A 12224-nucleotide genomic window follows, 5' to 3' on the forward strand; every position below is an offset into this window, starting at 1 on the left:
ATATGTAAGAAAAATAAAACAAATAAGCTTATTCTTACTTTTAATTTCCACTGATTCAGGATCTACTTTAGGAGGTCCTACTGCTTCTTGTAACTTCTCATGTAGAATATGCTCAATGTTTTTATTTATGTTGTCAGTATCCTCAGTAGAGCGAAATCTAAAAATTAGCAGCATATGAGCCAGAATCCCATAATCTTCTTTACTGTGAATTAGTGAAAAAGGAAAAAATGACGTTTTAAAGATATAACCCAGAGTACAAAATGCAATTTGAATTTTCATTCATGAAAGCATACACAGACATGCAAACAAAAACATAAAACCAATTTCTTTTCCTTTATATTACTGTTGTTGCCTAAATAGAGAATCCATTTTCAGTTTAAAGTCCTTAAAATAAACTTGCATGCTTGTTGTCTCCTTATCACCAAGAAGCCTAGGTAAGTACATGCTTGTTAATTTATAGCCAAGAGGGAAAGGAGTGAATTCCTCTTGTCAATCATTCAAAATTATCAAATATAATGCACAATGAATGTAAATTTAACTGTAATTTTTACTTTCAAGTATAATTCCCCATCATTTAAGTCTAAAGATCTTTCCTGAGCAATCTTCAGACTCTTTGAACATCATTAATTTGTATTAATCTTACATGATTATACTCTCAAGTCTCAGTGTTAGTTATATAGGTACCATCTCCTTGAGAACAAAGGGATTTAAGGAACATTTTTTACTTTCTCATTTTCTGCTGGCTATTTTTCGCTTTTTTCTCATGTACAGCTGTCAAAGAGCCTATCTCCTAACTAATAAGTGTAATCACTCCCTACTGTTTTTAATTGTAAAGGAGAATGTTAATTAGAACCTTATCTTTGGAAGGCACTTTGGTGGATCTATTATCAATTTGAATATCCATACTCTGATGTATCATTTCCACTTTTAAGGATTTAATCTTCAAATGCAATTCAATTCACCATCTCTAAAACTGACTCTATGATTCCAATAAATATATTGTTCTTCCTATTGTAGTAATAAGAACAATAATAAGGAGAACCAAAAGAAGAGCACTGAACATCCCATGGACGGCCAAGAGAACAAACAGATATGTCTTGGAGAGGCTGCAGCCAGAGTGCTCTTTGGAGGCAAGAGTGACATACTTTGGTCATGTTGCTAGAAGGTTCTATTCCTTGGAGAAAGACATAATGTTAGGAAGAATGGAGGGTTGGGGAAGGAGAGGAAGACCCTCACCAAGGTGAATAGACATGGTGACTGCTGCAATGGGCTCTTGTGTGTCAGGAAGTGTGAGGACAGCACAGGATAGAACAAGGTTCAGATCATTTATTCACAAAGTCTCTATGAGTTGTACTCGACTTGATGGCATCTAACAACAACAACAACACAAGGCTAGAGTGTTTTTGAGTGCTGAGGAAAACTGGACAGCGTTTCGGAAGATAAATTTAATACCCATTCCCAATGCTTTCAAGCCTTTTCTGAATCATTGTGATCCTATCAAACAGAGTAGAACAGTCATAGAGGCATTCCAGAGCTGCATTCTTTACAGAAACCAACTGCTGCTACATCTTTCTCTCAGAACAGCTGGTATATTCAAATCATCTACGTTTCAGTTAGCATCTGGGCATTTAACAACTGTGTCACCCGGGCCTCAATAAAATCGATAGTACTTAGTTATTCATAGCATTTAAGAGACTGAGAAAGGAGGGGTGGGGGGAGTATGATGGCTTTTAGAGATCTCATAGGAGGGATTAAACCCTTCCTTATTAGAGGATTTCATCGACACTTTCCTGCACATGGAGATGGTATATCTATCCACGGGCAGGCATTTCTATCTCATTTGACATCCAATCAGAACTGGCTCATAGTTGACCTTCTAGTAGGTTTCTGAGGCTATAAACGACATGTGAAAAAATTTCCCATCTTTCTAATCATCAGAGAGGTGCAGTCTTTAGGTTAGTAACACAATTCCCTAAAGATTACTTCACCAGAATTCACTATGGACAGAAACAGTCTTAGATATCAAGGAAATAATTCCAAATGATCAAGTAAATAACTCTAAATATTATAGACTTGGATTTCTAACATCTTTGAGGATGATACTGGATTCTAACATAATTGAGGATTTCTGATATCATATAAGGCTGAGTGAGGACACCTTGAAAAAAGTGAACATGTAAAGATCAGAGAAATAGATGGAGATCCAACAGTGATGTCCTAAAGACCACACACTACTGAACTTTCAAGAGAAAATAATCAAAATAATACTTCACAGAAAGAAGTCCTCCAAGTAATGGATGGAGACAAACAAATAACTCTGAGATTTCTGTCATTGAATTGATATTGAAAACAGTTCTTGTTCTTTTTATTCTACTTTTTATAAACTACAAATAAGGTGTGCTAACAAGTAAGCTAATTAAACCTCTGTTGTTACTAAGTGTCGTTAAGTTGTTTCTAACTCATGGCAATCCTTTATACAGCAATAGGAAAATGGACTATTCCTGAACCATAGTATTTTATTTAAAATATCCTCTGCATAAGACCATTATTGTAAAAATAAAAGGCTAACTAGTAAGAGGTGTACGAAAATCCAAAGTGGGAAAGGGTGGGAGCAGGTAGGCTGAGGATAGGAACGGGAAAATCACAGCGTGGCAGAATTTAGTGGGTGAATTTAGTGGATTTGGGGTGAAGGAATTAGGAAAGATACAATTGTGACCTGAAAATATGAGGTAATGGTAGGCATAGATTAATGGTGATTAATTTTATAAAATGTAATTTATGAGAATGATCATATGAAACACAATGAGAATGAAGGAATGTGTGAAATGCAATGTATATGAATGAAATACAATGCATGCTAATTTTGTATGTGAACCAATATAAAAGTAAACAACATCAACATTTTCAAATATGCTCTAAATTTGTCTGTTTATTAGTAGTGGATCATTAAAACTAATGTCATCTCAACTAAATATTTGGAGTAGGAAGAAATGAAATGAGAGAAAACAAAAAAAATCAATAAAGAGTCAAAAGCTAAAGACAAATCACATCTGTAACACGGTTTTACATAGGGTAATACAAAGGTGATCCCAAAGAGTGCAGAAATTATTGAACAATATTGTTAATTAAACATGCAAGCAAGATTATGTTGAAATTATCCAAACACAACCGGAGCAGTATCTAGACAGAAAACTGCCAGATGTGTGGTCTGGGTTTAATAAAGACTGTGGTACTAGGTATATTGTAGCTACTGTTAGATGAATTTTGGCTGAAAGCAGAGAGTACCAGAGGAATGGCTAGGTTTCATTGACTATGCAAAGCATTTCACTGTGTGGATCGCAACAGACTGTGACTGACTCTGAAAAGAATGGGAATCCCAGGATATTTGATTGTGCTTATAAGAAACCTATACTTGGACCAGGAGGCAGTCATTAGAATAGAGAAAGGAAACACTACATGGTTCAAAATCAGAAAGAGTGTACTCCAGAGATGTGTAATGCCTCCATACTTTTTCACTCTATATGCAGAACAGACCATCCAGGAGGCTGGGCTATCTGAGAAGAAATGTGACATCAGGATTGGCAAAAGGCTCATCAACAGCTTGTGTTATGCAGATGACAAAACCCTGCTTGCTAAAACTAAGGAGGACCTGAAGCACTTGCTGCAGAAGGTTGAAGACTGCAGCCTTCAATACGGGTTGAAGCTCAACATCAAGAAAAACAAAGATTCTCACCACTGCACCGATTGGCAACATTATGATAGTTGGTGAAGAGAAAGATTGTTAACAGCTTTAGTTTGCTTGTCTCCACCATCAACAGTCTTGCTACCAGCAGCCTGGAAATCAAGAGATGAATTGCATTGGGAAAGTTAGCTGTCAGGGACCTCTCTAGAGTACTGAAGAGCAACAATATCAGTATGGAGACTAAGGTGTACCTGGTCCAGGCCATAGTCTTTGCAATTGCTTGCTATGCGTCATAGAGCTGGACAATGACTAGGGATGATAGAAAGAGAATTGATGCCTTTGAGCTTTGGTGGTGGAGAAGAGTATTGAATATGCCATGCACTGGTACGATAACAAACAGGTTTATCCTGGAGAGGGTGAAACCAGGCTTTTTCTTGGAAGCAAGGAATCTGAGACTTCATCTGACATACTTTGAGCATGTTGCAAGGAGTGATCAGTCCTTGGAGAGGGACCTAATGCTTGGAAGGGTGGAGGACAGAGAAAGAGAGGAAGACCATCGATGAGCTGGATTAATTCAATGACTGGAGTAATGAGGGCAGGTGTGTTAGAGACAGTAAAGTTGGCACAGAATAGAGCAGGTTTCAGGGCTATTGTATGGAGGGTTGCTTTGAGTCTCAAGCAACTCAACAGCACATAATAATAATAACAAGTATATAGGGTACAAAGAATGTGAGCTAGGTCTCTACTTCTCCTAGTTAAGAGTTTTCCAAAGGACAATTCTAAAGTGTAGGCACCGACTAGATTTCTTACCCTAGTGATCATCATATAAATGCTTCCTTTTGAGCATAGAGAACAACTAAACTATATAGTACATATTGTTAAAAGTGCTCAGCTGCTATTCAAAGAAGTGGAGATTTTAATACACTCGACTGTAGCTGGAAGCCCTCCTAACAACATGCCCGATTATGTGAGACAAAGTTTCACCTTCCTTGGTGCTTTCTGGAACAGCAAGATTGCACTTCCTCCAAGATATTTGTTTTTCTTTTGGCAACTCATGGCATTCTTTACCAGTATCATAACTCAAAGGTATCAATCACTTCATCTTCAGTCATGTTTGTTCTTTGCTCAACTTTCTGATGCAAAAGAAGCACTTATAATGCCATGGTTTAGATCAGGCACATCCTGGCTTTTAAATTGACATCATTGTTATTTAGCACTTTGGAGAGTTCCTTAACAGCACATTTTCCCATTGTAGCACATCTTCTGATTTTTCAACTGCCATTTTTCAACAACCATGGGTGTTAACTGTGGATCCATGTCAAATGAAATCATAGACAACTTTTTCTTTATTCGTCATAATGTTGTTTATTGGTCCAGTGGTGAGAAATTTTGTATTCTTGCTTTTGAGATGTAATCCATATTATACTGTAGTCCTTGATCTTCTGCAATAAGTATTTCAAGTCTTCTATACTATCTGTAAGTCAGGTTGCACCATCTGTATAACACAGGCTGTTGATAAGTCAATCTGTGTCACATTCTTCTTAATATAGTTGAGTTTATAAAATTATTTTCTTAGCATGCAGATTGAATAAGTATGGAGAAAGGATATATCCTTGAAGCATACCTTGCCTAATTTAATAAACACTTCTTGGTCTATGTATTTTTAGTCATATTATAGCTCATAACTTACTGAAGGTGGTTTACAACATAAAACTTTAAAAAAAAAATCTATTATTAACCAAGGTAATAGCTTTGGGGCTTTTTAAAATTATATTCAGAAATTGTAATTTAGTTCAACATACCTGAACTTAATAACCTGAGACTTGACAAACTCTTCTTTTAATGGAGACTTACGAAATGCATTTTTCACCTGTTTAAAAATATTTAAAGTATATAAATGAGAACAATTTTCTGAAATTCTGAAAGTTAATTCAAAACTTAAAAAAAAACAAACCCTACAAACATTTCACAATAGTTGAGCTTGAGGAATATTTCTTGATATTATAACAGTGATTCCCACTGAACATTACCCTAGAAATTGTAGGATCTGGGGACTTCAGTGGTAGATAGAGAAAGAAAATGGAGTTGTTGTACCAAATGGTAAAAAAAAAAAAATTTTAAAAAAATCCCAAACCTCAAAACTCACTGCCATAGAGTTGAAACTTACCTATAGCTGATCCGCCAGTGGGCTTTCAAGCAGTAAATCACATGGAAAAAGACTATTTATCCTTTTCCTGTGGAACTGGTATCCTGGATTTGAACTGTGTATCTTTGGGATTGCAACATAGATCACCAGAGCTCTCTTACCAAGCAACAGTTGGGCTAAGTATACAAATATACTAAATAAATATACATATATACTAATATAGGGAGTTCTGGTGGCTTAGAGGCAAGGAGCTGCACTGAAATCCCAAAGGCATATTGGTCAAGGCCACTAGCTGCTCAGCGGGAAAAGGATGGGCAATCTCCTCCGTGCAATTTATTGCCTCTGAAAATCTGCTGGAAGGTCAGCTATAGGTCAATTTGCCACTCCACAGTACACAACAGGATGATAGATGATAGATAGATAGAGATAGATAGATAGATAGATAGATAGATAGATAGATAGATAGATAGATAGATGATAGATAGATAGATAATAGACAGCTAGATTACAGAGAGAGAGAGATGGGCAGAGAGAGAGATGGAGAGAGAGCATTTCAGCACACAAAAATATCGTACAAAAAGCTAATCTAGCAGAGGGATGAAGATTGGTGTGGGATAATCATAGAGTTGCATAATTTGAAGGGTGGAGAAAGGGTTAGGATAAGGAAATGAGAAAGACCTGGTGTGAAAAACAATGTATACGAACTTTGTAAGTAAACTAGTATAAAAGAAAAAAAATTTAAAAAAGAACAACTCTCATGATGGTTGAAATATAAGAAATCCTTATACTATTCTCATTATATTCATGTATATTTGAAAACTTCTATAACAACATGTTACAAAATAATATTAAAATAATTCCAGTAATAAAATAAATAAAATTTTTTAAAAGGCTGATCTGAATTAAAAACCTTGCACCAACACCTCTTAGAAAGCTTACTCTTCATAGAGTGTAAGAATATATTTGGTGACAATATTTCTTACTGCTGAAAGTAAGAATCCTAGCCAAAGTTGTTTGGTGTTATTTTTTAAAATTAAATATCAAAATAAGAAAATACTTCAAGATTGTCTTGTTTTCAATGTGCTTTTGCTGTTTACTAAAAATAAATGGCTACTACCAACAACTTAGTGACTAATAAAAATAAGCCTTATATTCTTTAAATGTCTTTAAAATTAAGGTCAGTTTCTATAGTTATGAGATGAACTCTAATAATTCAAGCTTGTCATTTAAACAGAATTTTTCTGAACAGGTAACAGTATACTACTACTAGGAAAAAGTCTTGAAATTATCTAATATGATTAAGCAGTATTCCAAATGATGCACAGCTTGCTGGTAGAAGGTACTAGAACGTAGTATTCTGATTTTTAAGCCAATGTTCTTTTCATACAACTAGTACCCTTTTCACAAATTACCAGAATGAGTTTCTGTTAGTAATCTGATAATGGTGAGAGTTAATAACTCAAACCCCTATTCTTTTGGCCTATATTAATTTTTCCACTTTCTGAAGTATTTTAAATATTTGTTTCATCCCTTTAAATGAGTAATGCTACCTTAGAAATAGAAAGAAATACCATAACATTACTGTGTGTTTGATATAGTGAGGCAGTCCAAGGAAAAACATGTTTCCTTTCCCTGTAACCAACAAATAAACCTTGCACTTAGGGGCAAGTATACCAACCTGACTTCTTGATGATGATTTAAGCATTGACTGACTCTTTCCTAGACAGTCTTGATCCAAAGCACATCCCATAGAAGTTGGTGGATTAATAATACGACCTTCCCTTATCGCCCTAGGTAAATGATATGTGTCAAATAGTTCCTAACTAACATCACCTCTTTATCATTTCCTAATGATAGGAAATAAAATCTGTGGCTTAGAAGGGTGTGTGCAGATAATTAATGCTGCACCAACTATAGGGAGTGATCTGCTGGGAGGTCAGTACCCACAAGTGAAAATGACCTTGTGATGTCTCTTTTTACATTGTTAAAGTACTGTTTCACCTACCTGGGTACAAGTTGTGCATTTTGCTGTTGAATCTGGACCATGTATCAATACTTATTTACTGATTTGCCTTCAGCTATTACTATTCAAAGATTTGACAATTTGAAATCTCACAGTGGTACCACATAAGAAAGGCATAGTGATCTGCTTTCATAAAAAGTACAGCCCCCAAAACCCAATGGAGCTCCTTCAACTACATAGCTCATTGAATTGTCATGAATCAGAAGTGACTCAACAGCAATGGAGTTTGCTGGAAATGGGTCTTTGCTGGTTTTTGTCTTTGTCTAGGATTACATTTGTTAGGGAGCTCTGGTGGTCTAGTGGGTAAGAGGTTGTGTTGCCAGCCAAGAGGCCTACAGTTCAAATCCATCAATTATTTTGTGGTGGAAAGATGAGCAATTTCCTCCTGTACAATTTATAACCTGCTGGAAGGCCAGCTATGAGTCAGTTCCAACTCAACAGCAACCAGTGACTGTGTGAGTGATGTACAGTTAAAGTATTGGGCCGATCTTGAGCTTTCTTGCTCAAATTCCCTTCTTTAGGAAGTTTTTAAAAACAATAATCATATTTTTGGCCACCTTAACATTCCCAGAATTTCAACAGTCTATTGATCAAGAACATAACATTAGCTATCAAAGAATGATTAAGTGGGCCATAGAGGAATGGCTAAAGGTCACACAATCCCATTTTACAGGGCATGTTTTCCAGGTGATGTATTATTAGTTTTGTCTTATATCTCTTAAGTATGGTTTCAAGCTATCAAAGAATGATTAAGTGGGCCATAGAGGAAAGGCTAAAGGTCACACAATCCCATTTTACAAGGCATGTTTTCCAGGTGATGTATTATTAGTTTTGTCTTATATCTCTTAAGTATGGTTTCCTCTCATCTTTTAAAGATATACAAGGGTTGTTATGAATGGCTTCTTTAGAAGATGAGATACTGAAAAGTTATGCTAACAAGGGGATGACAACTGATCTAGAAAGGAAGAAAAAGTGCTTACCATAGATTCAATTTTCTGGCTCATTTCTGTGAAATTTTTGGAGGCTTCTTTTCCAAACTCATCATATAATTTGTCACTTGTGAATGATAGTGTGCTATAATAATTATGGGTGTTCCTTTGATCTATAAGAAAAGAGACAACAAGCACAATATTTTGACCACATATACGTTAAGCTTGGAAGGAGGAGTGGCATCCACTTCCATAATAGCTTGCCTCCGGAAACCTTATGAACCTGGAGAGAGGATGAAAGGCACCCAAGCATTGAGGACTCTCCTTCATAGGGTCGCTATGAGGCGCCTGAGACTCGATGGCACTTACCAACCAACAACAACATGTGTTAAGCATCCTTACTTCCCTGTTTGGTTTGACTTCTAGCAAGACTAAGATAGAAAGGAATGACTGTACTCCAATGTGTCATCCTGTTTTGTGCTTCATAGCTGTCTCAGAAAGAAAGAGAACCACACGCTCATCATAAGACTTTCAACATCACAACATTTTGGAATGCAAAAGCTGTAAGAAATGTCTTGAGATCCGAGGGTTTCATACAGTCACTTCACTGTGATTATGGGACATTACTCATGCATTCTCCAATTCTGAATTAGCCACAAAAAGGCGTCAAGTCATGTAATCTAAGCATACAACCAGGGAAGGGTCTAAGAACTTCCCCAAGGTGACCAAATTTCTACATCGCTCAAGAAGGTTTCCACAAATTTAGTAAACTACACGTGCTTTCTGTCCACAAGTAGTTTTCTTCGAGAAATGCATTTTGGAGGAATAAAAGGGATGTTATTAAGTACTGTCAAGTCAACTATGGCTTCCAGTGACCCTGTGAATTGGGTCAGAACCTTGCTCTGTTCTGTGCCATCCTCATTATCTCCTCCTCTTTGCTCATGCAGATTATACATGCACTGTGCCAGTTTATCTTGTTGAAGGTCTTCCTCTCTTTTGCTGACCCTCCATTTTTACCAGTATGATGGGGGAGGGGGGGGTGTTTATTGTTTGTTTGTTTGTCTTTCTGACCAGGCCAGGCTATTCCTTGGAAAGTAACATCATTCTTGGAAATATGGAGGGTTAGTTAAGGAGAGGAAGATACTCAATGAGATGGACTGACATAGTGACTTCAGCAATTGGCTCTAATGTGTCAGGGATGATGAAGATGGCACAAGATAGAGCAGGTTTTAGTTTATAGAGTGGCTATGAGTCATACTTGGCTAGTGGGCACTTAACAATAACAACAGGCCCTCTAGATAATATGTCCTACGTATTTGAGACTAAGCATCAACATTGTTGAAGAAGCAATTTGTTGTACTTTCTCCTAGATTTAATTGTTCTTTTGACAATTCACTAGATATTAAGTATTATTTACCCACAGCACAATTCATAAGCATTAATTCTTCTTTGGCCGTTTTACTTATTGCCCAACTTCCAGATGCATAGGAAGCAATTGAAAATACTGTGGCTTTGATAAAGTACACCTTAATCTTTAAACCGGCATAATTCTTGGGAGGAAAAGACTAGAGAATCATTATGTGGTAATAATAGAGGAAATCTGAGGAGCTGGAGCTGCCACCTGGCATATTCCTCCAGGGACACTACTTATTTTCTGCTGTTCCTTTACCACTTCATTTATTTTCTTCTTGACTGTTGTTGGCTTGTCAGCTTACTTCCTGAACTACTGTCTCTACTTGTTGCATCAAGTTTAAGCAACTCAGGCCTTTGGCTCTTGCATATATGAATACAACATAGTTTTTCTTCTAACACCTTGTACGTGAAGAAAATACAGAGCCCTCAGAGGATTCATTCATCAGTTTAGTGATTCACTCAACAAATACTAATCTTAATTACCTTACAAGTAGAGACAATCTGCCAGGCATTATGAAGATTTTATTGACCAAGAGAATTGTCTGGTTTTATTATAAGAAAATAAATTATGTTCCTTCCCATTTCTGTCTCTCTTTTCCTCCTTGAACATTCTTTCTTTAAGTTCAAAGAAGGAGGAAATAATTATTAAGCACCTGTGTGCCAAGCATATTCAGATGGCCTACTGAATTTACAGTCATCTCTGTGGTAAAGGCTATATTAACCACATTTAACAGAAAATTAAATTATAGGCTTGGAAATGTAAATAAATTGCTTAAAGTGCTACAGGCAGAAAAGACAGAGCGGACGTTCCAGCCAATGCCTAATTCTCAAATTACAGACCTCTTTTGCAAATGCCTTCTTGAGATGACTGGAATAATGTGAAGAGCATGTACTGGAGTGATAGGAAAAGTAATTTATTTTAAATTTTTGTAGTTATAAAACCCTGAAGATACATTTTTTTTCTTTTAAGAAATTGTGATCTTAAAGAAAGTTTACAGAAAGTTTGGATTTTTGCAATTAAATTAAAAAAATAATCCTACCCTTCCAGGTTAGGATGTGTGAGAGAAAGAGGGAGAAATTCCTGGTCAGTACTTGCCAAGGGCTTAGAAGAACTCAGCAGGCCTTAACAGAGAGGAACTGCCTATTAGAGAGCCAACTTTCCCAACAGTAGTGACCTAAGTGAGGAACTAAAGTGAGGGGTTTGCCATTTTTCTCTCCTTCCTCACTTCCCTTTCAATGCCTTGCTCTGAATTGGCCAGAGTGATGGGAAATGCCAGAAAATCTCTAGCATTTTATATAATTTTATGTAAAGGTTTTAGTTCACTGAAATATTAAAAAAAGCTCATCATCATCTTTGTAAATTATTGCTCCTTTATGTTGGAATGTTAAAAGGCTCTCCATTTACCACAACTTTGAAAGCACATTTGTCTACAGTTTGGACTAGGTATCATCTTGGGATAACAGTCTCAGAATACTATTCTAATTATGCATAAGAGACATATAACTATAAAAATTTTAGAAACTTAATAAAATTCACTTCTAAATATGAAATTGTGACATCAAGTCACATCTTAAATTCCCTTCTTAACTAATCTTAAAGTTTAGATCCAAGATTTATAAGAATTTGGTTATGTTTATATCCAACAAAGTTTGCAAAATTAATTATGCTGTCTATAAAAGTACATAATCTCAATATTAATGAAGCTTTTTATCTACAATGCACATTTTCAGTTTTTACTTTCCTCAAAGGTCACAGAACGAGCTTGTATTTGTTTACCATATTGTGCTCTGTATAGTTTCTGTGTTTTCACTGAAAAAATTATGTTGTTGTTGTTATGTGCCATCGAGTCCTTCCCGACTCATAGCGACCCTATGCACAACAGCTCTAAACCCTGCTCTATCCTGGGCCAACCGCACCGCCTCTGACACACCCATCCCGATTACCCTAGTCACCGAATCAATCCATCTCATAGAGGGTCTTCCCCTCCTGCGCTGTCCCTCAACCCTCCCAAGCATGATGTACCTCTCCAA

General features: G+C 36.3%; 1 protein-coding gene across 1 annotated transcript in view; it reads right to left on the bottom strand.

Annotated features, from left to right (window-relative positions):
- TMPRSS11E (transmembrane protease, serine 11E) overlaps positions 1-12224 on the bottom strand; it is an 82219-nt gene that overhangs the window by 17787 nt on the left and 52208 nt on the right. The window contains exons 3-5 of the mRNA XM_006896833.1: positions 8832-8953; positions 5485-5552; positions 39-202 (exon numbers count right to left, since the gene is read on the bottom strand). Of these exons, the coding sequence (XP_006896895.1) occupies positions 39-202; positions 5485-5552; positions 8832-8953 (354 nt within the window). The remainder of the gene's footprint in view (positions 1-38; positions 203-5484; positions 5553-8831; positions 8954-12224) is intronic.

This window comes from Elephantulus edwardii, unplaced genomic scaffold, assembly GCF_000299155.1.
Source record: "Elephantulus edwardii isolate Elephantulus edwardi_28Jun2011 unplaced genomic scaffold, EleEdw1.0 scaffold00192, whole genome shotgun sequence".
Lineage (NCBI taxonomy): Eukaryota > Metazoa > Chordata > Mammalia > Macroscelidea > Macroscelididae > Elephantulus > Elephantulus edwardii.